Source organism: Arxiozyma heterogenica (genome assembly GCF_036370985.1).
Source record: "Arxiozyma heterogenica strain weizmannii chromosome Unknown scaffold_27, whole genome shotgun sequence".
NCBI lineage: Eukaryota > Fungi > Ascomycota > Saccharomycetes > Saccharomycetales > Saccharomycetaceae > Arxiozyma > Arxiozyma heterogenica.
The window spans coordinates 714,335-741,687 of record NW_027042680.1 but is presented as its reverse complement, the minus strand read 5'-3'; the positions used below and the strand labels follow the sequence as shown (position 1 = coordinate 741,687).

The 27,353-nt window shown below is 30.4% G+C and overlaps 13 protein-coding genes and 1 non-coding gene across 14 annotated transcripts; 6 read left to right on the top strand and 8 right to left on the bottom strand.

Moving 5' to 3' along the window:
• Positions 1-1,084: 1,084 nt before the first annotated feature.
• On the bottom strand, positions 1,085-2,119 carry HIS2 (histidinol-phosphatase; the record flags this gene model as incomplete). Its single annotated transcript, XM_064859959.1, has 1 exon — positions 1,085-2,119. One exon carries the CDS (start codon positions 2,117-2,119, stop codon positions 1,085-1,087), a length of 1,035 nt encoding a protein of 344 aa, XP_064713332.1.
• Positions 2,120-2,807: 688 nt separating this feature from the next.
• ECO1 (Eco1p) lies at positions 2,808-3,626 on the top strand (the record flags this gene model as incomplete). Its single annotated transcript, XM_064859958.1, has 1 exon — positions 2,808-3,626. One exon carries the CDS (start codon positions 2,808-2,810, stop codon positions 3,624-3,626), a length of 819 nt encoding a protein of 272 aa, XP_064713331.1.
• A 1,936-nt stretch (positions 3,627-5,562) lies between these two features.
• Positions 5,563-5,664, bottom strand: PWA37_003430. Its single transcript has one exon. It is a non-coding gene; the product is annotated as a tRNA-Tyr (tRNA).
• A 421-nt stretch (positions 5,665-6,085) lies between these two features.
• Positions 6,086-6,937, top strand: PWA37_003429 (uncharacterized protein; the record flags this gene model as incomplete). The annotated part of the gene is made up of 1 exon (XM_064859957.1): positions 6,086-6,937. The coding sequence occupies one exon, from the start codon at positions 6,086-6,088 to the stop codon at positions 6,935-6,937; it is 852 nt and encodes a 283-aa protein (XP_064713330.1).
• A 2,171-nt stretch (positions 6,938-9,108) lies between these two features.
• DIS3 (exosome catalytic subunit DIS3) lies at positions 9,109-12,114 on the bottom strand (the record flags this gene model as incomplete). The annotated part of the gene is made up of 1 exon (XM_064859956.1): positions 9,109-12,114. The coding sequence occupies one exon, from the start codon at positions 12,112-12,114 to the stop codon at positions 9,109-9,111; it is 3,006 nt and encodes a 1,001-aa protein (XP_064713329.1).
• Positions 12,115-12,650: 536 nt separating this feature from the next.
• On the top strand, positions 12,651-14,135 carry UBP6 (ubiquitin-specific protease UBP6; the record flags this gene model as incomplete). Its single annotated transcript, XM_064859955.1, has 1 exon — positions 12,651-14,135. One exon carries the CDS (start codon positions 12,651-12,653, stop codon positions 14,133-14,135), a length of 1,485 nt encoding a protein of 494 aa, XP_064713328.1.
• Positions 14,136-14,468: 333 nt separating this feature from the next.
• Positions 14,469-14,927, bottom strand: MIC19 (Mic19p; the record flags this gene model as incomplete). The annotated part of the gene is made up of 1 exon (XM_064859954.1): positions 14,469-14,927. One exon carries the CDS (start codon positions 14,925-14,927, stop codon positions 14,469-14,471), a length of 459 nt encoding a protein of 152 aa, XP_064713327.1.
• A 452-nt stretch (positions 14,928-15,379) lies between these two features.
• PTR3 (Ptr3p) lies at positions 15,380-17,512 on the top strand (the record flags this gene model as incomplete). The annotated part of the gene is made up of 1 exon (XM_064859953.1): positions 15,380-17,512. The coding sequence occupies one exon, from the start codon at positions 15,380-15,382 to the stop codon at positions 17,510-17,512; it is 2,133 nt and encodes a 710-aa protein (XP_064713326.1).
• Positions 17,513-17,586: 74 nt separating this feature from the next.
• On the bottom strand, positions 17,587-18,021 carry SHG1 (Shg1p; the record flags this gene model as incomplete). Its single annotated transcript, XM_064859952.1, has 1 exon — positions 17,587-18,021. The coding sequence occupies one exon, from the start codon at positions 18,019-18,021 to the stop codon at positions 17,587-17,589; it is 435 nt and encodes a 144-aa protein (XP_064713325.1).
• A 447-nt stretch (positions 18,022-18,468) lies between these two features.
• PWA37_003423 (uncharacterized protein) lies at positions 18,469-20,385 on the top strand (the record flags this gene model as incomplete). The annotated part of the gene is made up of 1 exon (XM_064859951.1): positions 18,469-20,385. One exon carries the CDS (start codon positions 18,469-18,471, stop codon positions 20,383-20,385), a length of 1,917 nt encoding a protein of 638 aa, XP_064713324.1.
• A 262-nt stretch (positions 20,386-20,647) lies between these two features.
• Positions 20,648-22,984, bottom strand: RGD1 (GTPase-activating protein RGD1; the record flags this gene model as incomplete). The annotated part of the gene is made up of 1 exon (XM_064859950.1): positions 20,648-22,984. One exon carries the CDS (start codon positions 22,982-22,984, stop codon positions 20,648-20,650), a length of 2,337 nt encoding a protein of 778 aa, XP_064713323.1.
• A 755-nt stretch (positions 22,985-23,739) lies between these two features.
• Positions 23,740-24,462, bottom strand: TAE1 (N-terminal protein methyltransferase; the record flags this gene model as incomplete). The annotated part of the gene is made up of 1 exon (XM_064859949.1): positions 23,740-24,462. The coding sequence occupies one exon, from the start codon at positions 24,460-24,462 to the stop codon at positions 23,740-23,742; it is 723 nt and encodes a 240-aa protein (XP_064713322.1).
• Positions 24,463-24,764: 302 nt separating this feature from the next.
• Positions 24,765-25,127, bottom strand: PWA37_003420 (uncharacterized protein; the record flags this gene model as incomplete). Its single annotated transcript, XM_064859948.1, has 1 exon — positions 24,765-25,127. One exon carries the CDS (start codon positions 25,125-25,127, stop codon positions 24,765-24,767), a length of 363 nt encoding a protein of 120 aa, XP_064713321.1.
• A 598-nt stretch (positions 25,128-25,725) lies between these two features.
• On the top strand, positions 25,726-27,255 carry SHM1 (glycine hydroxymethyltransferase SHM1; the record flags this gene model as incomplete). The annotated part of the gene is made up of 1 exon (XM_064859947.1): positions 25,726-27,255. One exon carries the CDS (start codon positions 25,726-25,728, stop codon positions 27,253-27,255), a length of 1,530 nt encoding a protein of 509 aa, XP_064713320.1.
• Positions 27,256-27,353: the final 98 nt, after the last annotated feature.

The following is a 27,353-nucleotide window of genomic DNA, read 5'->3' as shown; positions in this document are numbered from 1 at the left end:
AGATACTGATGATGATAATGATATATATATATATTATCACTCCATGATTAGAAGTTAAGGAGAATGGTTTATTAAATGAGAAAGGGAATGAAAGTACTCATTCCACGGAGTTTCGGGGAGCAATGTGGACAGAAACTAGCACATTGGTGAACATCAACAGAACCCATAAAAAAGAAGCAAAAGAGACTGGAGACTGTCATTGAATAGATTCAGTTGAGGGAGGAAATATGCTTTTCTATGTATTCGTTTGTTCAATCAATAGTGGTTGTGTTGAAACAAAGTACAGTGGTGTTAACGGGTAACAACGATTGTAAGACAAGGGGAGGAGGAAGGCGGAAAAACAATGGGATGTGAAAAATACGTCCAAACAACCCTCGAGCCAAAACAACAACTACAATAACCAAAACCTCGAACAGCTTTTGGCCTCTTACTTTTCAGTTTTCATTCATTGTTTTGTGTTTTGTGTTTTGCTTCGCTTGAATGGAAGGAAAGCTGGACGAAAGGAAGAAAAAAAGGGATACCTATTTTTTTATTTTTTTCCTTTGTTTTTTGTTTTACAGTCACCCAGTACATGATATATATATATACATATATATGCACATTTATATATATATATAGATAGATAGATACGTGGATAGATAGATGGAAAGAATACAATACAAAAACATAAGGAACCAATAATAAAGGCGATGGGCGGGGTGAAAAAAGAAGAAAAGAAATAAATCAAGTATTATAAATCATTTTGATTCTTATGTCAAACTACTAGTAGAATAAATTCTATATCTGTGGAACTATTATTATTGCAGTTACTACTATCACAGATGTAAGCAATAACTATCTACTAAATTTTAGGTTAAATAGAAAATAATATTAGTAAACTCTGTTTTTATTGTAAATGACTACATTTCTCTATCCGTATCTTCTTGTTCTTTCGTCAGTACTTCAATAATAACGAATCAAAGACAGAGGTTAAATTCCATTTGTCATAAAATCATTTTCTTTAAACATTATATATATACATATATATGTATGTATAAATGGTTTCAAATCTGTGTTTGTAGCTATACAAATGATTGATATAAGTTTAAGTTAATTTTTTATTTAACCAGAACGGGTCATTCTTAAATTCTTCAATCGACCTATGTAAAATCTCCAAATGTCCAGCAGCTGTTTCATTCAAATAGTAAACCTTCTCTAACTGAATAATATCCGTAATAAAATGTAATGCTTTAAGATAACATGTTGCTACTTGAGATACAGAATGCGAATCATCACTAAGTACAAATTTCGATCCAGAATACTCTTTTGCTAAAGCACAAATATCCTTCCCTGGGTATGGTTCCTCTAGATTCTTACGCAATGCAGATGTATTTATCTCTAATAGACCACCATATGAACTAATAAATTTTAGATTCCTAACAACCACATCTTTCACCTCATCCCAATGATTGATTAATGACGGAATATCTTTTATTGTTTTAGTATTACGAATCGTGGATAAAGACTGGTCTTTGACATTTCGATCAACTACTTCACCACTTTCACAATCAATTTCTAAATCCTTTGGTAAAAAAAGTTTGTAGACATCAAAATGACCCACAATTAAAGGTTGAATGACCTGTAACATTTTATACTGATCGTTAAAGTATGTTATTAAAAAGGTCTTTATATTATTATCACATGATTTTAAAGCCAAATTCCAAAAATCTGAATCAAAATCAATAGGAATTCCATTGACATGGTGTACTGATCCCACACAAAATTTTATAATACCTTCATATTTATTCATAATTTCCTTAGTATACATTATTTGATCATCGTCACAACTTTCTATTTCCATACCAATAATATATTTAGTAGGTCCATCAGATCTCTCCCTTTTGATTTTTTGTGCATGTAACACAAAATTGGTGAAATCATCTTCCAATCTAGTCAAGTTAACCGTATCAGTAGAATCGTTTTTTTCTTCTGGATACAAGTATTTTGCATTCTTTCTTGGTATATGTTCAGTTAAACAAAATAATTTCATTTGTAAAGTTTCTGCCTGTTCAATCATGGATTCTAAGGGACTGCTTCCATGTTGACAGTAACTTCCTGAATGTGAATGATGGGAATACATCTTTGCTTTTCTTGTTCTCTACCACTCTTGCCTTTTTATACACAATATCTCGACTATATTCAACAACAAGTCTTTTCCTTTGTTAAAAACAGCTAAAGCCATAAAATAAACTATTTACTTACTTGGAAAAGATCAGTGTTTTTCTTTTTCTTAACAACTACTAACAAAAATTCATTTTTTTGCTTGCAATATAGATATTTTCCTTTGTTAATTGACATTGTTAAAGTTTGTAATCTTTTCGAACAATTATAATCTTTAAATGACTCATCTGATAGGAAGATTTTCTAAAATATTATTATATAATTTTCGGAAAAAAAAAAATAAGTAAGCCGGATCTTTGTGCAATTTCTACAAAAAAAAAAACCATTACTGCTTCAATATAATGATCTTTATATTATGTATATATATATATATATATATATATCAAAAATTTGACCATTAGACATTTCGGACGGTTTTTGATAAATTGTAGTAACTTATATATAGATATATATACATTATATCATATTTTTTTTAGTTTTGTATAGATGAAGACCAAGCTTCTGTAGGCACAGTTTTTGTTTTGTTTGAAACAACATGCTAATAATAACGATCAATATTATGATACAATAATACACTATAGAGGTAAAAAATAAATTATTCAAAAAAGGGCCAATAGGAAGTTGTTATCACCTTACAGATTCAAATTATGGTGTTGGAGAAAAACACAAATCGAAAACAAAAAACTGGAAATGGAAAAAGTATCAGGGCTAAAATAAATAACAAATCTAGATTTTTTCAAGCCAAATTAGCATTTCCAAGTAAAAATCCAAATAAAGTTATAGAATGTACAAAATGTGGAATGACATATTCCAATCAATCGCATGAAGATATTATGATGCATGACAAGTTTCATGATTTAAGGATAAATGGAAGAAAATGGTCGACTAATTGGGGACAACAAGTTTATTTAGTGGAGGATTCGGTAGATGGATTATTGTCAACACCTTTGTTATCGCAAGATAGTTGTTTTACCAATGATGAAAGGATTGTTATGGTAAGGCCAAATCATAGTGCCGAAGTTAATGCAACATTAGATATCATGACACTAGTAAATAATGAATTAAATGCACCTCATGATGAAAATTCCTTTTGGTCTCAAGAAAATGGTACAGGAAAAGCATTTATTTATGTGAAGAATGGAAAAGCTGTAGGTGCTGTTACCATTGAAATGTTAGAGAAGGATAGAGGACGTTGGATGATATATAAAAACAAAGTCATTGTTCAACAGTCAAGACCACAGTTTATATTAGGTATATCGAGAATATGGGTTTGCAAATCTCAAAGATTGAATGGAATTGCAACAAAATTATTAAATGCTGCGAGGCAAAACACAATTTTTGGAAAGATTGTAGATAAACAATTTATTGCATGGAGTCAACCTTCTGATAATGGTGGGAAAATGGCACTAAAATATAATAGTGTTAGACATAATTCAGGAGAAATCCTTATACCATGCTATATTTAGTTTCTTTTGCATAAATTATAAATCTACATAAACAATTATAAGGAGAATAAGAAGTATTACATTACAATTTCATAAATAAACAAAATAATTATCTATGAAACTTAAAAGGTTCTATTAAGCAGAAAAATATGCTTCAATGAAATTGGCATTAATGTCACTAAACAAAGGGATTGAATAAACCACAATATATTATGAATTTCATATATAAAAAATCTGATTGAATAACAAATGCTAGTTAATTTGTTTTAACTGCTATATTTTTATTGAAAAGAAAAGAAATTTATGGAGGCTGGGTAATTTACATAATTAATGTAGATCTTATGTAACAATTGTAAGATTATGGACGGATTATCGTGTGGAATATTAGACAAAATGATTTATTATAATAGAATTAAGTAATTTAGAAAAGATGAAAGAGTATATTTATAAATTTAATTTACAAATTAGATAGCTATTCTATTATGAAATATGGTAAATATGATGTAAATTTCATTTTTCCAAAGTTAAATGATAATGATAGGTTAATCTAATCTATTGAGTATATTAAATGTCAGGTTTTAAAATATTAAATTGTTATGAGAGATAAAAAAGAACTATAGAAGCACACATATATGATATATTATACCAACATAGCAATACTTTGATGTATAATATTTCGTATTTTTTGTTAACCCCATATCCTAACAAATTGAAAGTAAAATAAATACTCTAAATTTAGTTTTTTTATTAAAATCAATTTAATTTTCTCAGTTATTAGGTAAAAGCAAAACATCTTCCATCGCAGATATAATATTTATTTACCTTAGATAAACTAGTTTATAAATTTTTTCATAGTTTTAATTCTAGTTAGTATTTTTTATGTGAATTATACAACAATTTCACTATACTTGCATTTGGTGATCTTCTTATGCTAAATATATTTAAAAATCAATCTGAACGTTCTCAAATACTTAACAGTTATAAAAGAAAAAATTAAGAATTGAATATGTGGTTTTTAAAATGTTAAGAAAAAATTTTATGGAATCTATCTTGATGCTAATCATTTTGCTTGAAAAATCATTCAACATTTTTTGGAAAACATTAATGTAAGGTGTTGCTATTATAAAAGAACTTGTAAAACTAAAATTTTTCTTTATATACCTACGAAAAAATAAAGGTTCAGGGAATACAGTAGACAAAAATTTAACAAATAGATTATATACCTTTGTTTATTATTAATATACACAGTTATATTAATATGAGTAATAGTATATATATCTTTTTAAAGGTTATAATTTTATCCAACACTAAATATCCAATATTCAAGAAAATATTATCAAAGTATGTAAAATGTACTATACAATAAGTTAAGACCAAAAAAAAAATAGTCTTTCCTATCTCCATATGATGTATTATTTTATAAATGGTTCTAATATTAAAATAGAAGATCTTGCAAACTCTATACCCAAAACATTCTTGTTTTTCATAGTTATATATGTAATACTTATCTGTGTGCACTTCATCTAATAAAGAGTTATATTTATATATCTTACGGATGGAAAGGAATCAAAAATAATTTGATCTTATCTTATATTCTAAGAAAAAATGTATATATTTCCATATATACAATTGCTCATGACTTCTTGCATATATGTTACAGAATTGTGCGATATATACTGTCTTGATATCACTCTGGACAATCTTGAAAACTCTTTAGTCGACAATGACGTTCTTGTTTTTCTTATTTATATAAGTATAAGCATAAGTATATATGCGTACGTTAGTTACTCCCTGAGTGTGGAGTAAAGTTGATGTATCATACATGGACACCCAACCAAGAATCACTTATCTATTTTAGAGTTCTTGAAGAGTATATCTCTCATAGTGGGTCTTCATCTGTTGTACATAAACTATACTCTACACAAGAATTTCACATGTCACAAAAGTAGTAAAAATATCTCCCGGGGGTGAGTCGAACACCCGATCTCAAGATTACTCGACGATCCATACCAGATCCCCTTTACAGTCTTGCGCCTTAAACCAACTTGGCTACCGAGAGGATTAAACCACATTTTTTGTTGTAGAATAGAATAATAACAATTACTATGATTAAAGAATTGGGGTGCAGTTCTAATCCACTAGTGCACCTAGATTAATGTAATAAAATTTAGGGTTTGGATCACTAAGCTCGTTAATATACAAATCTGAATAATTGATCGAACTCCAGAAAACATATAAAAGGACAACGTTTTCTGGAGATAAAAGATCATCTTCCATAACAGGTTTTTCGTAAATAATATATATGTTGTATATAAACATAATAAAAAAAACAGGCAATAAATCCTTAACTTTCCTAGATATATATAACATTCTTATATATTTGTTATTGCCCTTACTATTCGTTCAATAGTATTGTTAAAAGAATTGGTCCTAAGTCCAAACTATAACAACTGGTAGCGTCGCCAAAATATCTGTCCATCATGTCCGAATTCCCAACCAATCCTATCTTCGTTCAAGCCATAAAGGTCGCTCAACTTTTCACAGGTTCAACTCGTTCAGTCTTTACCTTACGCGAATTTTTGTTATCTTTAGAGTTAAAGTTTAGTTTATTTAATGTCACAGATGATTTTCGCAAAATTTGTATCTTCTTTGACAATATTGGTAGTAAAGCTACTCAATGGTTCTATATATATGTTGTTGATCACGATATTCATACGACATCTTATTCTAATTTCGTATCCCACTTTTCTGCCTACTTTGGTGCCCAAATAGATACAAACAATGTTGGTCGTAAACTTCGTTTGCTGTCCCAACACGACAACATTGATGGATACATTAAAGAATTCTACCAATATAAGGATCTGTTACCAGATGGTGCCATAAGTAAACCAGAATTGGTTCGTTATTTTATTAAAGGCTTAAAACCAGACACTAGAAAGGTAGTCATTTCGCAAATTCCAATTACATTATATGAAGCTGTAGAGTTAGCTCGTAGATGTGAACGCCGTTTGATAGATCCTATTTTTCTGAACATTACAAGTAAAGTTTCATCTGACTCTTCTCCAGTCACAGTTGAGGCTAATGATGATACTGGCATGGCTATCCGCACCTCCTACCGTAATCGTAGAGGTTATTCTACATATTCTGCTCATGCATCTGCTTTTAGAAGAGGAAGATCTCACAATTCTACTGAGACAAAATCATCGTATGACACTTCTTCTAAGCGTGATAAAGAGGACCTATACCGTTTATGTTTAGAATATAAGTTATGTTTCAATTGTCACAAACCAGGTCACCAATCTAGCATCTGTCCAAATGCGAGAGTTGGATAAATCTGTGTGTAATTTCAATTCCATTCTTACCTTTTTCCCAGTCGTGTTTTAATCCAAATTTTAGTTTCAAAAAAGAAAATTTTCAAAATAAAAAAAATCAAAAGAAACATTTTGATTAAAAAAACCCAAACAGGATTCACCCTTCTCCCCTGAAGATTTATCACACACTGCTATATATATCAGAAATAAACATAATTATAAAGAACATAAACAAATCTAAGTTAATTGTGAGCGAAATCTAATTTACTCGTGAGTGATAGCCAGGAATACCAATGTCTTATAAGTTATGTCCAAGTGCTTGTACGGTTGTATATACAGAGTCCCACTTTACTAGTTAGTAAATATTTACTTGTAAGAAATGATTGGAAATCTTATAATATTCTACTGTCTGTTTGGAGAAGTGATATTGCTGATAGATCTTCTACTACTATCTGGGCCGTTCACTGTGAATTTCTGGCAAACCAGATAACCTATAATTTCAAAGATTATATAATTCCCAAACTGAAAGATTAAATCATTGTTGACATTCATATTACTGAACATTATTTGAAATTCAAACTAAGATAGTTTTTTGGTAAGTATCATAAAACCTTAATTAGTATTTCTCAAGACCTAATTGACTTCTTTTCTTGAATCCTGGTTAGTTCACAATAAATATCATAACAAACTAAAATAGTGGATAACTTAATTAGTAGTTAAATGAAAAAGTACATATTCTATAACTTATGAATACAATATATAGTCCAGAGACAACAATTGACACTGATAGAATTTGGAGCTCCTAGTTTTGATGTTTATGGTACATATCATTGAGTTGTAAGTGCTTGCTTTATTTTTTTACTGGATTCGTGTAGATACACAGTGTTGAGAATGAGCGCCTGTATTCATTGGATATATAGTAAGCATTCTCAATATTATATTAAACAGATTTAGTATACAAAATTATAATAAAGTTTTTCACTTTCTTTCTCTGTATACAATATAGAAATAATAATATACAAAGATTGTAAATAAGATAAAAATAATGTATGATGAAATCCTTGGCTTTATATATGTTAACATTAAGCCATTTTCCTCTACGAACAGTAAGATATTTAATAAACAAACTCAACAACTTTTGGTGACTTCTCAATGATTATTACTCAACAATTTATCGTTTAGTGTCTGCTAAAATCTTATTGTTCTATTTATTTCATTATAGAACATTCTATGTAATGCGAACATGTTACATTTCTTTCAACAGCTCTTGTTAAAAATTTTTCAATTCTTCAAATCTCCGGAAAACTTTCTCTAGTGGAAAAAACATAAAAAAAATGAAACATAAAATATTTTTTCGTTTTTTGTAAAAGTAAGAACAATCCTTTATAGAAACTTCAATAATAAAAAAACTCTTATTATCAAACACATGGAATCTGAAATCCGCTACAATTCGCTAAAACACACATACTAGATTCCAATCTAGCCTTGACTTATTTATCCAAAACCTTTATGCAATTACATAGATATTCAATAGCTGTCCATTGGATTATGATAGAATAAATTACAATGAAACAAACGAAAATTTCGATCTAAAATAAAAAAGAAGATCAAAAAACAATAAATTTGAAATCAACTAAAGAATTCTAATCCATGGCTAAATTTTTACATCACAAGACAAATATTCTAGATTTAATTTTTCATGGTATGGCCTATTTACAATTCTTGCGAGTCATAATGATTATTCTATTTGTGTAACATTCATCAATAACTTGTAAATATGAACTTTATTTTTTAATTGACTTCAAAATCAACCGTATTTAGCTTTTTCTTTTTTTTACAAAAGGCTCTCTTTTGTTTCTTTTTAATGATTTCTTTTCCCTCTTTTTTTTATTTAACTCATTTATATATTTGGACAGAGTAATGTAAAGTTATGACAAACCTAAAAAGTTGCAGATATTAAAATATTTTTTTTTAAAGCGATCCAAAGATACAATATTATTGTACTGTTACTGCTAAAATTAGCAGCAATTCTACCATACAATAGTATTATATACCTTAATCTAACTTATTGTTAAATTAATATTTATATTTGTTTTCTCAAGACAAGACAACCTTCCCCTAGAAATATGTTTTACCTATCTCCTTTTTCTATATGATATTCACGTTTCTATATATTGTACATAATTTTGTATTTATTTAAGTAGTAGTTCCGCTTTACGCTTGCTAGTTATAGGATCTAGCACAGATTTCACTTGTACCTCAACATTATCAAAAACATAAACGTCTCTAATTTTTCCGGAATTTTTGTCCTTAAAAGATAATTTAAATTCAACTTCATCATATTCGGCTCCATTAACATCATTTGTCAAATTCTCCAATCTTATCAACCCTTCTACCCCAAATTTAGGTACTAACACCACAATACCGTTATTGAACACTTTAATAACATAGCCTGACTCGGTTGATTCATTGTTTCTCATTACTTGACCCACATAATATTCAATACTAGCCCTACCAGCAAATTGTGCATTTCTATGCCTCTTATTAATATTTCGACAAATCATATCCATTTTATGTTTATCTCTGTGAACTAAACTCAATGGCTCATAACCGATCGCACCTGCAAGTTGTCTATGTGCCACCACGTCACAATAACGTCTAATTGGTGATGTGAAATGTGTATATATATCCACTGCCAAACCATAATGTTTGAAATCTGGGTATGAATATGCACCAGAATAGAAATATTGTGCTGCCATCATGCAACGTGTAGACATGATACGAACCAAGGTATTGAAATATGGATCTTTTGGATCTTCACAACGATCTAATGAATCTGCTAATGCTTTAGAAGACTCTAACGATATAGACATCCCCTTCCTTCTTTGTAACATCTCATTAAGAATTTCGAAATTGGTGGCAGGTGGTGCAGCATGTCTTCTCAACATTGCTGTTTGAGGGAATGCATCATAGATCTTTCTAGCAACCGATATATTGGCTAACAACATAAACTCTTCAACTAAAGAATTAGTAGCTAACAATTTTTTTATTTCAACTTCACCTGGATCGGAAGTTTCACTATCCATATGAACTTTAACTTCTGGCGATGCCAAATTTAATGCACCAGCAGCCAAACGTTTATTTTTCAACTTTATAGAAAAATTAAGTAATGCCCTCATACCTAATGTCAATTCATCTTTTTGTTCAAGATTATCAATTCTAATCTGTGCTTGTTCATATGAAAATGCTTCTCTAGATCTAATAACCGATTTAGTAAAATCAACATTGACAATGTCTGCATTATCGTCTAATTCCCAAATGACAGAAAAAGCATATCTATCAACATATGGTTTCAAAGAACATAAATCTGTACCTAATAACATCGGCAACATATCAATTCTTTTATCTACTAAATAAACAGATGTACCCCTAGAAGCAGCTTCTGCATCAACAGCCGAACCTGGTTTAACAAAATGAGTAACGTCTGCAATATGGACACCAACTTCCCAATTACCATTTGGCAATTTTTTTGCATGCAAAGCATCATCAATATCTACACAACCAGGTGGATCGATACTACAAATCAATCTATCTCTTAAATCCTTCCTATTCTTTAACAATGGATCCTTACTATTGGCTTCTAGGTCCCTTAAATCTGCAGGTGCTTTCCAATCATGACCCTCTTTTGGTAGACACTCTAAAACTTTCTTAGAAAATGGTCTATATTCCACATCATGTTCTAATAACAAAGCTTCAGTCTCAGCTTCGACTGTTTCTATGCCACCCAAATCTCTGACAAAATGACCTAATGGATATTTATGAGTAGTCGGCCAAGAGTCTACAGAAATAACAATTCTTTTATCCAATAATTCAACTGCACGCCTAGTACGAATCCTGATTTTTGGAAGACATTTATTCATTAAAATCACAAATACATTTTGAGTACCACCATTTTTCAAATCAACTGAACTTGGTGCAATTTGACCAACATATTGTCTCCATGATCTTCTAGTGACTGCCACAACTCTAGCTGTTGGTTGAACCTTTTTGGATTTTTGAGCATGAATAGCATCCCTTGCTAATAAACGACGTTGCTTATCAGAAATTATGATGCTATTTGTCTTATCAGTTAACTCTTCACTTTCATCAACGTCTGGATTATCATTTACGTCGAAATGTTCTGAATCCATTGCAATAGAAGATGGTGCCTTCCATTCCGATTCTGGTAATAGTTCTACAACGACCTGATCCCCGTTAAAAGCTCTATTTAAATTTTTCTGTCCAACAACCAAGACAGGTTTAGAAAATCTTGGTAACGATATACTACCTTCCAAAAAGTTATATTCTGATATTTGAATAGTACCTTGGTACAAGACTCCATTTTTGATACCACCCATGATTCTTGCTGTGGAATAATATTCTGGGAAAACAAATTCTGATAAACCCTCCTCATCCTTATTATCTGAAAGTTCTGTTGAATCTGTATTTGGAATCAAATCTTTAATATCTTCGCCATTAGGCAGTAAACTGACATATTCAAAAAGACTCTTTGTCACATATGCCTGATTTTCCTGTTTCCTTTGAGCAGCTTCTCTATTTAATCTATCGTTAGATACTAAGACAATTTTTATACCATGCTTAGTTAAATGGGATGCATACCATTCACATGTTTTTCTAATGGCTCTATCATTTCTATCGTTGATAGTTTCATTTTCCCTTCTGGTAATGAACGTGTTTTCATTAAATTCATTATGAAAAACAATAAACCTCTTCTTATCATCGCTATCTCTACAGAGAGTTCTTAGTCTCGTATAAACTGGATAAGACCTATTTCTAACTTCATCCAACACAATCTGTGGAACAATAACATCAAAAAAACAATCTGGATTCTCCAAAAGATCAATAGCTAAAAGAATGATATTTGTGTCAAGAACAACATAATGTTTCCCAATGCCATTAGGTAGAGGTTGTGGTAATTCAGATAATACAAACTTTGGCAATTGATTAGAAGCATCGGGAACAACAATTTCTTGACAACTATCACATGCTTTTGAAAGACAAGGAATATCATTTCTTAGATAGTGTTCTCTAACTATCTTAGTAGCACCACCATTTCTAGATCTGATGAAAACTTTTTGAGTAACAGTTAGACCTTCAGATAATCTCTTTCTAGGAGGAACGACAGTCGATGTACTCATTTGTAAATTCGCCTCGATATTATTTTAGCAGGTGGGCAATAAAAAGAAAAAATAACGTAAAGCAACTTTAAATATATAAATGATTAAACAATGTCTATTATCTTGGGCTATTAGGATTCACCCTCCTGCAATTAACAATCGCACTCTCAAATACAATCAACTGGCAAAAAAGCAAAAAGACTCAATGATGAATCAATCTAGATGGTCTCAATAACTTTTGCAGATACGTCTTACCAAAATTTTTTTTAAGCTGTTTTTCTTTTTCTTTTTTTTTTTTTCCCACTTTTCACTGTTTTTCTATTTTCAGAATTTCGAAGTGGGAATTGCTTTACAGCGAGTGGCGATCAAAATTTAGACATTTCTTTTTGAAAGTGAACCCTTTTTCATTGAAATAAACAAAGAAGTGTCTATAATATGTGAATCTCTTCTTTCGATCTGTTCCTCAGCAATGTGGTTCATTGAAGGATCATCAAGAGGCTTTATAGAAATCCAAAAAAAAAAAGAATTTTGTTACAACTTCAGAGAATCAGTCAATAATGTCGTTAGAATTTAATATTAAACATGCTGGTAAAACATATTCTATTAAGATCACTGATGATACAACCGTTGGTCAATTAAAAGAACAGATTGAACAGTTGACCTCAGTTCCAATTGAGCGCCAAAAGTATATGGTAAAAACGGGTTTAACTGATCCAAATGTTTCAAATTTATCCAGTCTAATTAAGAATGGATCAACAGTAATGTTATTAGGCACTTCGGATGCAAATTTGATTTCAAAACCAAAGGAGAGGAGCCACTTTATCGAAGACCTTTCTCCTGATCAACAGTTACAAAAGATAAACGATTTACCTATTGGTTTCAAGAATATGGGGAATACATGCTATTTGAATGCTACATTACAGGGGTTATATAGTTTACATCAATTAAGAGAATTAATTCTAAGCTATAATCAAAGCACTTTTACAAGCATTAATCCACAAGATGAAATTCATCACAAATTAGTACAAGAAATCAAGCGTTGTTTTGAGGGTTTAAAGAATAAGAAATTCCAATCTATTATGCCTTTAGTTCTTTTAAACATTCTTAGAAAGACTTATCCTCAGTTTGCTGAAAGAGATCCACAATCTGGATTTTTTAAACAACAAGATGCAGAAGAATTGTTTACCCAGCTATTTCATTCACTGACTGTGGTATTTGGTGATAAATTTTCTGAAGATTTTAGAATCAAATTCAGAACTACTATCAAAGACAAACATAATGAAAATGATATCACTATAAGAGAAGATGAAGATGATTTTAAATTACAATGTCATATTTCTGGATCTACAAATTTCTTAAGAAACGGATTGATTGATTCTTTGAATGAAATTATTGAAAAGAGATCAGAGATTACTGGTAACAATTCTGATTTTTTAGTTAAAAAGGAAATAATCAAATTACCTAAATTCTTAACTGTCCAATTTGTCAGATTCTTTTGGAAAAGATCAAGTGGCAAAAAATCTAAAATTTTACGTAAGGTCACATTCCCATTTCAATTGGATGTTTCAGAATTATTAACAAGTGAATATCAACAAGAAAAAATTAAAGTCCGTGAGGAATTAAGGAAAATTGAAAAGGAAAAGGAGGAAGCAGAAAGAGAATCCAAAAAACGTAAAGTCGACCCATTAAGTAATGGTGTTGTAATGACACCAAAGGAAGAAATGGAGACAGAGAAGGCTCTTCAAGAAAGCAAAAAACAATATTGGTTAGATGAATTTAAGAAACATTTTCCTAACAATTTACAAAAAGGTGAAAATCCATCATGTGTTTATGATTTAGTTGGCGTCATAACACACCAAGGTGCTAATTCAGAGTCTGGCCATTATCAAGCTTTTATTAGAGCTGATCATGATGATAATATCTGGTATAAATTCAATGATGACAAGGTTAGTATTATTGAAAAAGATAAAATTGAATCTTTAGCTGGTGGTGGTGAAAGTGATAGTGCTTTAATCCTTTTATACAAAGGATTTGGATTATAAAAAAAAAACTAAAATAAAAAAATGAATATGGACATTTCACTTACATCACTAGAATTATCAGAATTATTATTATTATTTTACGATTTTTTTTTTGTTTAAGAACTTGAACCGATAAATAATATTATATACATTTTAATTACAACTTCCACAATTTCTATATATACATGTAGATGTAATAACAGTTCATAGTACTAAAGAATATAAAATAAAAAATAAAAAAAAAAAGAGATAGCAAAGTATATATACAAATAAGAAAGGAAGATTCATAGGAAAGAATAATTAAATACACTACCACACCAGACGGGAAATAAATCGTTTCCCCCTTCATTACAATTATGATTGATTAACAACTTTATTAAACTGTTGTATATAATCATAACAGTTCAAAGGTTTACCTTTATTATCAATTAAACAATTCAGAAGCTCTTCTCTAATTTTTTTACCATTATCATCAAGGACATCTTGTTGCGTTGATTGTAGTTTTTTCAATTTTTCCTCTAGCTTCTGAATTTTATTATCCAAAGAGCCTGAAGTTAGTGGTTCAGGCTCAATTTCACTCAATATTAAAGAGGTCTTCAAATGCTCCTCGAAATTCTTTAAAGTTTCCTTCTCCAATTGAATCAGTCTTTTATTAACCTCCTTTTCTAACAATCTTTCTGCTTCCTCATTTCTTGAGAAATCGGTTTCATTAGATTGAGCCAATCTTTTAAGTACATCATCTGAGAAGTTTAAGTTACTCCCTACCATAGAAAATTTGACTGCAGTCTCTTGTTTAGAAGGTCGTGATCCCATTTTACAAAAAATGTTTTAATTGTGTTTTTTTGTTGTTTACTTACACTTGTTTTCCTTTCCCTTTCACTTATCCTCTCTGTTACCACTAAAGTTAGAAACAATCAAGTCAATAATAGATATCAAGCGTATCACGTACGAACCAGCTGAAAAAAAAAAAAGTACACTGATAGTATTAACCCCACAACCCCAAATATAACAAACTTGCTGTGTTCTTTAGGATCTTTCCCTTTCGTTCCCTTTCTCCATCATCTTCTTTCTGGTTTTTGCTTGTTTTATTTCCGTTTTCTCGAGGTCGAAAATTTCGATCGGTAACTGCGAGGACAAAAGAAAAACAATTAAACTTTCAAGTTTATAATCAACTCATTTTGTTAAATTTTAACATTACCAAAGATAATATTTATTGGTCCCTTTCTTTATATTGGATAAATTCAATTATCATATATGCACAATATATGCCAGATACAACACATTTGATAAAAACAATAGAACAAAACTTATTACTTCCGAAACAATTATTTTCCTGTGAATTTAATCAACAACTTGGCCATTATATATATGGTCTCGGTTATTGTATTGTGGAAGATTGTTCAATTTTAACTTGCGGTTGCTGCATAGCTGAGTCTTTATACTACGATATTATTAAAATAACAAAAAATGATCTAATACATTGTCCATTATGCAACAAACAAAACGTATCCATTGTAGGTCCAGTGAAACCTTTACGTAACATATACTTACAAATACAATCGTTCAAAGATGACATAGAGGAAAAAATTACTGCTGATAGGATTAATTATGAGGAATCACTAAATAGTCAGAGCACAGTAAATAAAAATGCAAATCTAGTGACAAATGCTAGCATTGTTAACTGTCCGGACTATGATAGTCAATCACAAAATATATCGACTGATCCAGTAAATAAGAAAGTTGACAGCACTGCTAGTAGCCCTTTTTTATCCTTTCCTTCGATTAAATATAATGAAGTGGTACAACAAAGAGCTATACTAAATCTATCATCTAGAGATATAAACAGGAATCAAATAAATTTAATAAATCTATTTTACAAGATTGCATCAGAAGTAAATTCACAAGAACAAATCAATAAAAATGTTTCTAATAGAGAGTTAGAGGATATCCCATTAGATAACTCTCTAGATTCAAACAATACACAAAGAGATATAGTTAATAACCAGGATAAGAAGTCTGATTATCTTTCAGAGAATGCTAGTTTAACTAATAATTCAAATACAATAATTGCAAGTCAGTTGTCCCAAGAATCTGCATATGATCAATCCAAAGGGACTGGCAACACAACTGATAACACAAAAGTACAACTATCTGTACCTTTAGATGAAAAAAAAGAATATTATTTTGCAAATTGTTTCCCAATATACAGAAAAAGATACATTTTTAAAACGCATTCAAAATTTTTAAAAACTAAATCAAAATTGTTTATTAATACATCAATATCACCTGATTGTTCGAAATTTGCTTTAATCTCTAAACATAAATGGGAAGTTTATTCAATACCACAAAATGTATACAAAAATCCGCCAACATTACTTTTCTGTGGGAGAAATACAGGTGAATATGGTTCTGCTTTTGATCATTTAAATCAATTAGACTCTACCATATTAGGAGTAGAAAAAGAAAACATAATATTTGGCGAATACATCTATTGTAAGCTTTCTAATAATTTCTTAGTTATTAGTGACATTAAAAATTCAATTCAAGTATTTGATTTAAATAATAATGGTAAAATGATTCATTATTATAGTTCTAAATATTACATAAGATGCATTGATATTGATCCCTCTGGCACTATAATAGCTTGCGGTATTGTAGGTAAAGATAGAAAAACTAATTCCGAACAAGCTCTAATTACACTCCATAGAATAGGAAAAAATAATATGATTTCTCAGTATGATTTTCCATCACCTATTACAGTCGCTTTACCTTACAGAGACCCGATAAATACTATACAGTTATCAACAGATGGACGATATTTATCATGTTCAACTACCATGGAATCTCGCTTCCTAATTATTTCCTTGAAAAATGTAAATGAACCTAGACTTATTATGAAGAGTTTAAGATCAATTGATACATCTTTAGAATCTGAAGGCATTACAGATACAAAATTGTTTCCTGGAAACCCCAGTTTAATGTGTGTTACATCCACAGCATTCAATTCACCTGCTATTATCGTAAACACAAAGATTGAAGATATCAGTAATTTAACTAGTGTTGCACAACCAACTTTACTCAATAGATTTTCTGATTTGGGCTATAAAATCCATAAATGTGAAATATCATCCAGAAATGATTCTATAGCATTCTTAGATAAAAATGGTTCGGTGTACTTAGTGTCAGCACCCACAATAATTGATAACGAAAAGAGAAGAACTGTGGTTGTAGAAATGGTTGCAGATGCATATAGGGCACATGAATCTGCTTCAATGAGATTTAGCTGCGATGGTTATGTTTTATATATCCTAGACAGAAAAGGTGTTCTCTATGTCGAAGATTTTGCCTATGATCTGCCGCAAAATAACGAGATCACCAAATGCAAAGAAATCACCTAATTTCTGTAACATGTCTGTATATTTATCTTCTTTTTCACTTGTATAAATATGTAACAGATTCGGGAAAACCTATATTATTGACTATTATTAGGAGTATTCGTCACTATAATATTTTCTTTTGAAACTAATTGAGCTAATTCCTTGTATATAGTTTCATACAAATCTGGGTCGTTGATGCAAGATTGTAAATATCTATTTAGTTCGATCCCATTTTTGCCCTCTCCAAATTTTTTATAATCATCTTTAAGTAATTGTGCTTCCAATAAAGCACTTGTCGATCCCCTATTCTTGAAAATCAAATCCTCATCTTTAGATACCATATCTTTCACTATCGAGGTTGTTACATTTTTTAATACTGTTTCCAAAGAGCCAGGTACTGTAACATTTTCTTTTGTCTTGATGTTTGATTCTCTAGAGAGAATCTCTGATTTCAATTTATCAAAATGACCTTGTTTCTTAAATTGATTTGCCAATTCTCTAGCTTGGTCTACTTGATTTTGAACAAGCATATTTCAATGGAAACAAAAAACTACTGAATTAACAAGGTGCCAATCACTCAAAAAGCTTTGATTGTTATAATACAATAGTCTAGTCTATTTTGTAACGAAAAGTACACCCCAGCAATAACTTTCAGTCTATCAATACTCTTCTTTTAAAACAACCATACAACATGTAACAAATAATAGATTTCGATTAATCATTTGTCTGCATTTTTTTTTACTTTGGCATTTTAGGCTGATATTTTTTTTAAAAAAAAGACAAACCAAATAAAAATCAGTTATATGCATGAAAACAAACATATTCAAAGCAAATCATCATTTCATGAAAACAAAAAACAAAAACTTGGAAATCTTATTTTAAGATAAATTAACAATGAAGGCATGCAAAACTACAACCTAATCTATTAATACTCGATTTTTCATAGTGAAACTAGTTTTTTTGGCTTTTTTTCCTAAATGGTTTCACCAACAAAAGCTTCTAAACAACAGCGAGGCAATATTTCAATAAGACTTCGTGACGCTCTCAATGATGAATTGACTAAATTATGGACTATAAATACCCCTCATAACATATATACTATTGTTGATAACATCAGCTTATTAATCAAAAAATTCAATACAAAGTTTTCCAAGCAAACAGCATGTACCTATGTGTATGTCATTCTGCATGATTTTTTTAAGAAAAGAATTAATGAGATCATAAAGGAGTTAGAAAGATGTAATGATTTGACATTTGAAGATATCTTGCTAGTTATGAAAAATTTTGAATGCAAAATTGACTTGTTATCCAATACACTTAACTCGTTAAAGAAAGCCCAAGATGAGTTATCCATGAAGATCTCTCCAATATTTTTTTCTAAAAGTCAGATTATTGCTTACTTCAAATCTTCAAACTTTTATAGTAAGATTCCATTAGAGGAAGCAATATGGAAAAATCTTATTGAAAACATCAATGGCAATGAGATGCAGATATATCAATTGGTAGATTTTGCCAAATTTTTATGTGAGTATGATAAATATAATTCTCTACAAACAGGTTCAATGGAACAAATGATTAAGAGGATGAGAGAAAATTTTGTCTCATATATTGCAAAAATATCGAATACTGGCAAATTTGATACTGTTATTCAGATTTGGTCTAACTTTATTAAATTTGGAACTTTTTTGGGTTCTAATATTAGAAATCAATTTCGAGTCATGGGCTTTCAAGAGATTTTTGCAGATTCTGAAATCCTATTAATTCTATTAAAAAATGAACAGAAAGGATGGATTGACTATACAATGTATCATTCATTATGGAAAGATGCTTTCAGACTTAAATATAACGATTCTCCAAAGAGACGTTACTGGATGGAATTAAATATATCTGATACACAACTTCACCAAATAGACGATGACTTTGGATTTAATTTTGTAACAATAAATAAGATAATATTCAAGCCTGATAATTTTGAAGACACATTTCAACAAATCAAATCTTTAGATCCTGGACCACATATTCAAAGTAAAGAATATTATTCTATGCTGTTAGAAGAACTTCGTAAACATTTTTTAAAAACCATCGAAGGATCACCAAATAAATATTATAGCTCTCTTGCAAAATTTCTTAACCAGAAATATTACCAATTCAAGGAACATTATGCAAATAAAAGTATGGATAATGACACTGACTATGACTACCCATATTTGAGTTATTTTATAAAAAGATATTGTCCAAACTATGAAATATTTCTTAAAAGTTATTGGCTACCAAGATTTATTAAAATAATTGTAAAACCATCGATAGATGATCAACTTGGTCATATTATTAAGGAATTTAATTCACATATTTATTTGAACCTAAAGAAAGAATGTATTGATGATAAAAATAAATTATTGAAGTTTATAGAAGATGCTATTGAGAATAAAAAATATTTGAGTAATGGTTCTATATTTACATGTATACTTATCCCACAGCATTATGTAAATATAAATGCAGCACCGTTAAAAACGTTTTGGGCCACAAATGGCTTCAAGAAAAGATGGCAAACAGTAATTGCTGAATTAGCATCAACTTCTAGAGTGATAGAAAATAATACAGCAATTCATTATGTTTTGCTTGAAACTCCTATCAAGCTATCTGATGGATCTTATCTATTAGTTGAGACTAATATGTCCATTGCTGCAATACTATATTGTTTTAACAAAAATGATGTAATGACCATAGAAGGTTTTATTAGTACTATTAAAATCACCAAACCGCAAAGTAAACAGTTTTTTTCTTCCTTAAACAAGTTAATAGGATTAAAATTATTAATAAAAGATAAAAATAAGATAAGATTCAACTATGCATATGATTGTTCAGGCTTAGATTCAAATATTTTAAGACTTTAATTTCAAATAAATTATATAAATCTCTTTATAGACGCATATATATATAGAATTATTATGAATTAATATTTTTTATTAAAACTTTAATTGTCTAATTTAGTTATATTCACTTATATATTACTAGTAAAAATTATTATTTTTATATAAGATATGATAACTTCTCTTTGCTACTTGTAACAGTTTGTATTTGTTTTTTACTATTTTTACCCAGTATGAATAGTTGTATTATAATTACGATTTATAACTTAACCTAAAGCAAAATAGATTACTCAGGTTCAAAAGCCTGATCAGCCACATTGATTAATACCTCCATTAAAGCAATTTGATAATTGACATCATTAACGTCGTCATCATTTGGTGGAATAATCGTAGGACCCCATATTATACATAAAGCTTTCAAATTCATTCTATTATGTTCTTCATGAGCCAACACTCTTTTTAAATGAAATAATAATGATCTTAAAGTCCAATATTGTGCATCAGGTAATTTATATAACAACCCATGCATAAAATTCTTTTTAGTTGTATAATCATCAATAGCAAAGCAAGTCTTTAATTCATTTGATATACTGTGAGGTAATAAAGTGTCAGGAAGACTGGCAAAAAAAGTTTTTAGTAGGGATCCAACTAAATAAATATCTGCATCAGTGTAGTCCTTGGGTGGTAAAATCATAGAAATATTCGATGGGTCTGTATCGATTTCCTCTTTTAATTTACTAACATCTAATACATTTGCTGATCTTCTATAGATACCCTCTAAATCTAGCCCATACTTATCTACCACATATATACACTGGGATACTATAGTTGGAACCATATCTTGTTCAAATTCAATGAGATTCTCTAAAGGTACATTAAATGTTTTGAAATTATTTTGTATACCAGGTGGTAAACTAGAAATAGTCTGTACATGTGATACTGGTCTATCTGAATCATCTGTGTTAAGAGATGCTAATGTTGCCGGTATACTTGGTAATCGATATTCTTTTTTGCCTGGATCTAATGATGGGAATCTTTGTGGGCTATTATCCTTGGTTGTGTTGCTACTTATAGTATCACTAGTGTTAGTATCACCACTATTACCTTCATTATTATTATTTTTTTTATGACTATTAATATTGTTATATGAGCTGGAAGGTTTATTATTCAGGACTAAGGAATAACTTGATGTAGATGGTGTTAATGGCGTGGAAACATGTGATATAGCAGTGGAGAAGGATTCTGAATTGGGTAAAGACTGGTTTTTATTTAAAGCCATCGGTCTAACAAACGCTGTTGGTGATATTGATGTGTTAGTGAAAGGAGAATCATTATGTGTTGATATTTGTCTTTTTGGAATTGAGTTCCTAGATGGATCAACTGCAAATTTAGGAGCAGACTTTTTTTTAGCAGCTGCTCGTCTCTCCATAGATGGATGAATTTTATAATTAATTGGAATCAAGTTTTTATTAATTAATAAAGTGTTTTTATTACCACTATTATATTTGTTTAGCATTATATAAAGATCTCTCTCGTTTCGTACAGAAGAGGCAATTGATTTCATAGATTTTTCCAACTTATTGAAGGGAGTTATTGTAACACCACTATTCAAAATCAAATTCTCTGTATATATAGTATACTTTTGTAATTGTATTGCCATAGCAGTATCCATTTCAAGAATCAAATTTTTCAGTTCTGTCACAATATGAGGTCTCTCTCTTTGTAAAAAATTATCCCTTAACGAATTAGCATGGTCAACCTTTGATCTGTAATCTTGGTCTGCAATATCTATTTTCCTTAACAACTCCTCTTCTTGCTCTCTTGTTGTCTTTGAACCCCTCAAAGTCAATTTCGTCTTTGTTGGATCTTCCATTCTTAACTTTTCGTAATCTTGACATAAGGAATTATAACGGCTTTGTGCTTTTTCAGCGTTATGAATAGAATCCATGACTTCTTTCTCCAATCTTTTTGAATTTTCTTTAATAGACTTTCTGACTTTAGTCATCGTTAATAATAGAGAACTTATTTCATCGTACATTTTTTGTAATGCTTTGACATAACTTTGCTTTACCTGTCCTAATTTCCCATCAAATTGTAAAATATCATGGAAAGTCTTTTTTAAGGAAGAAACACCATTACTTGCTTGAAAGAAGTTTCTATAATGCTTTAAAAGTTCTTGGGTATGTTCATCTTCAAACATATATTTCTTTCTTAGAAATTTAATAAACTCTTCGCAGGTCAATAACGACTGTTTAAATTTAAATAACAGGGCATTGATCGCAACATCAGAATTGAGTACTTTTTGGATTGCGGCACTTTGCAATAACTCGCTATCTTGAATTCTGTTAACTAGCTGAGTTGATGTACCGTCATTGAAAGAATTAGTAGTATTATTTGTTAAAATAGATGGGTTATTATTACTTTCATTATTATTATTATTATTATTATTGTTATTATTGTTATTATTGTTATTATTATTATTCCCACCAGCATGATTCATACTATCCAAATTTGGATCAAAATTTGAGAATTGGGAATTTATTTCACTTAATTGAGGAGATAAAGCCATTGAATCTTGTGAATCATCATGAATCGTTTGAAATTCACTGCCAGAACTAATCATTGCTTACTGGAAAATATTAAATTAAAACAATAATATCCCCTTCAATGGAATAAGTAAAAACAACAAATATATATAAATTAATATAGAAATAGTTGGTAGACTTTTTGGTTGGATGGATTCTCACACAAATACTCTTTCCTCTAGTCTGTTCAAGGTAAAGACTAATTAAACATATGACACTTTAATGTATCGTTTTGTAACTTTTATTTGTTTACACCAACAAATCTTCTGTTTTCTTTTCTTTTTTCTTCTTTTTTTATCTAAAATTTCTTGAAACTTCAGAAATTGACAAAATTGACGTATCCGGTTTTTTTTTTTTCGTTTTTTTTTTTTGGCTTTTTAGCATTTGTTTGAACTTTAAAGGATTCTGATAATTCATACAAGACAAGTGTTGCTGATATTAGCTAGATGAAAACTAACTGATAACAAACGTGCAATTAAGTGGCCCTATACTTATTTAAGATATTCATTGGGCAATTTCTGATGAGAAATTACTAGTGATTTGTGATAGTAAATATATACATATAGTACGCACATACGTCAACAAATATATAAAAATTGTATTCAGGTAAGAAATTGATTTGATGATAATATTAATATTCTATATCATTGATGTAATATCCCTGTATATATATATATATATATATATATATATATATGTATGTATGTATGTATGTGTGTGTGTGTGTGTGTATTTCTTTTCCTTTCTTTTTTTTTTCTATTATTTATTAGTTTTTTAAATTTCTATTTTGATATTATTGTGGTTTTAAAGCGTACATTCTTACAGTGTATAGTTCCTTTGGTAAACCCTTTTGTTTTTCCGTTGCGATAAGTTTCAACCCACTCTCTTCAAACAATTGTCTGAATTTCTTATCTGATCTAGTAACGCTAGAATCGGTTTCATCAAAATCGTCTTTGTCAAATGGAGTATTATTTTCTTTGACAATGATTGTGCCGTTAGACTGTAACCCATCTTTACATCTTTTCAAAAATTGAACAAATTCCTTATCTGGCAAATGACCAACACACCACTGACACCAAATGACCCAGTATTTGCCTTTTTCAGGAGTCCAATCTTGCATTCCAAGTTTATAAATGGTGCCAATCTTCCCTTCAGCAATCAAATCAGCCAATTCTACATCTTGCATCTGCTTGACAAAGGGTTCTACAGGTTCCACCAAATCGATCTTATCACAGTATTTATGTAACATATCTCTGGTTATTCTACCTATTCCAGCACCGATGTCAACCCCATATTTTATCATTCCACTGGGACATATCATTCTGGATTTTAATTTACGTAGAAAGAATGATGAACCAAGGACATCCATGGTAGGAACCACTGTTTGTTCACCGTAACCACCAAGCACACCATTGACTGTAGCAGGAATATTGGTCCAGTATTCGATTGCATCGTCATAATTAATATGAGAATCTGGAATATCCACCAGATCAATTTCTTCTCTTTGTTCAGTCATTTTTTTTCGAACTTCTTTCTCTTTCTCTATGTGGGAGTTTCTTAATCTATTATGGTTATTGAAGATCGTGCATCGAACCAATTGATTACAGTAGCAAATATCTTACATGTAAATTTATTTGATCAAGGGAAAATATAAAATTTCACATGTAAAATCGAGATAGGAAAGAAAAATAAAAAAAAATAAAGAAGTAAAGTTTCTAAATGTTCTTTCAATATTTAAAATTATAGACATGACTAAATAAATAAATAAAGAATATTAAAATATAACTGATATACCTATAGAGGTATGCTGTATAAACATTATGAAGAATATAGCCAATTCCAGAGTTTATAAACTTGGTAGTTCCATATATCTTTCAATAATTCTACTTTGCTTAATACTAACAGTAATTGTACGTTACTAGTTGTGTTGATAATATTTTCACCACCCTTATTTTCTACAGTGTTTGCATTAGATACAGAATCATTATTTTGAAATAATTTAGAATAATCATGAAGAAAATGTGTCTCTTGTGAATGATCCAAGATTTGTCTTACTTGCTCATTGGTTCGTGTCCAGAAACATTTGCTATTACAAAAATTTTTATATTGATCGGAAATGCAAACATAATATGTACCCATACCAAATAATACAGGTAAACCAACCTTTTTAATCAATGTCATAGTAGTATCAGTAACGGTATTGTGATTATTATTATCCTTCTCGAGAAACCGCCTGTAATTTTAACAAATTAGTCAACAACTTTCAGTTCACAACTGATCAACTTTCCAAACAACCTACAAATGAAGATTAAAACACACATACATACACGCAAGTTTTATACAGAGATTCAAAATGGTTTCATGTGGAATTCTGCTTAATTTTTCTTTTTGATCTTTTCTCCCCCCCTCCCCGGCTTTCGGTGTCTTGTTTTTTCTTTCGATAATCCAAAACAAACAAACAAGCAAAAAAAAAAAAGAATGCATCAAAATCAAAAAACCGAAAATTAAAGAAAGAGAAAGAGCAATGTCGGTGGTGTATTTCCGCCTCATCTCTATTTTCTTCCCCTCCATTATGCAGCCATCGCATTGCATCTTAATATGACTCTTCTTCTCTTCTCCTTGGCTTCCTTTCATCGATTTGAAAAGAAGATGTAAACTTAATTGATTGATTGATTAATTGACTGACTATTGCTTATTAAATATGTGTTGTTGGGTTTTAAGTCTCGTTAGATTTCAAACACTCACATAACCAACCAGGCAACGTACCAGTCACCTAAATATGCTTGCGAGATTATCTTCCAAAAAAGCTGCACAAGCATTAACCACTAGATCATTCTCCTTAACCTCTGTAATTTTGAAATCATCTGTCTCAAAAGATCAGGTTTTAGTATCAAAACATGTCCAAGATATTGATCCTGAAATGTATTCCATTTTACAAAAGGAAAAATTGAGACAAAAACATTCAATTACTCTGATTCCATCCGAAAACTTTACTTCCAAATCTGTTATGGATCTTTTAGGTTCTGAATTTCAAAATAAATATTCTGAAGGCTACCCAGGCGCCCGTTATTACGGTGGTAACCAATATATAGATGAAATGGAATCACTTTGTCAACGTAGGGCTTTAGAATTGTATAAATTAGATCCAAACGAATGGGGGGTCAACGTACAACCATTGAGCGGTGCTCCTGCTAACTTATACGCCTATTCGTCTATCATGAATGTCGGTGATAGATTGATGGGTCTTGACCTACCTCACGGTGGCCATCTATCACACGGTTACAGTCTCAATTCTGGGACTCCAATCAGTTTCATCTCCAAGTATTTCCAATCTATGCCATATAGATTAGATCTATCCACCGGTTTAATCGACTATGAGGCTTTATCTAAGACTTCTAAATTGTTTAGACCTAAGATTATTGTAGCCGGTACCTCCGCCTATTCTCGTTTGATCGACTATGAAAGATTTCAGAAAATAGCTAGAGAATGTGGTGCCTATCTTTTAAGTGACATGGCTCATATCTCTGGGCTTGTTGCCGCAGAAGTGATCCCATCTCCATTCCCGTACTCTGATATTGTCACAACTACCACACATAAATCCTTGAGAGGTCCTCGTGGTGCAATGATCTTTTACAGAAAGGGGGTCGAAAGGACTACTGCAAAGGGAAAGCAGATCATGTATCCATTCGATAAAAAGATCAATTTCTCAGTGTTCCCTGGCCATCAAGGTGGCCCACACAATCACACAATATCTGCATTGTCCGTAGCTTTGAAACAAGCAATGACCCCAGAATTTAAAGAATATCAAAAGAGAATCGTCAGCAACTCTAAATATTTTGCTAAAGAATTGCGTAACCGTGGCTTCAAATTGGTGTCTGGCGGAACTGACAACCATTTGATTTTAATTGACTTGTCTGAGACTGATGTTGATGGTGCCAGATTGGAGGCTATTTTACAACATATCAATATTGCTGCTAATAAAAATACCATTCCAACTGATAAATCCGCTATGTTCCCATCTGGCTTAAGAGTAGGTACTCCTGCCATGACTACAAGAGGTTTCCAAGAGAAAGATTTTGCTAAAGTTGCAGAATACATTGATAAAGCTAGAAAATTAGCCTTAGACTTGAAACAACAGGAAACTGCCAAAACTTCTGGTTCAGATTCTTCTATTGAGGACAAACCATTGACACCAACAGAGAGATTGAACAGATTCAAACAATTATGCAAGGAATCAAGAGAAGTCAAAGAATTGGCTGACGAAATCTATAATTGGGTCGGGCAATTCCCTGTTCCTGGTGAATTATAAGTAAATTAATTAACTTATTATAACCATCATCTAAGTACTATGAATAATAAACACACACGTATGTATACATAAATCAAGAAAGAATACATATTTTCATG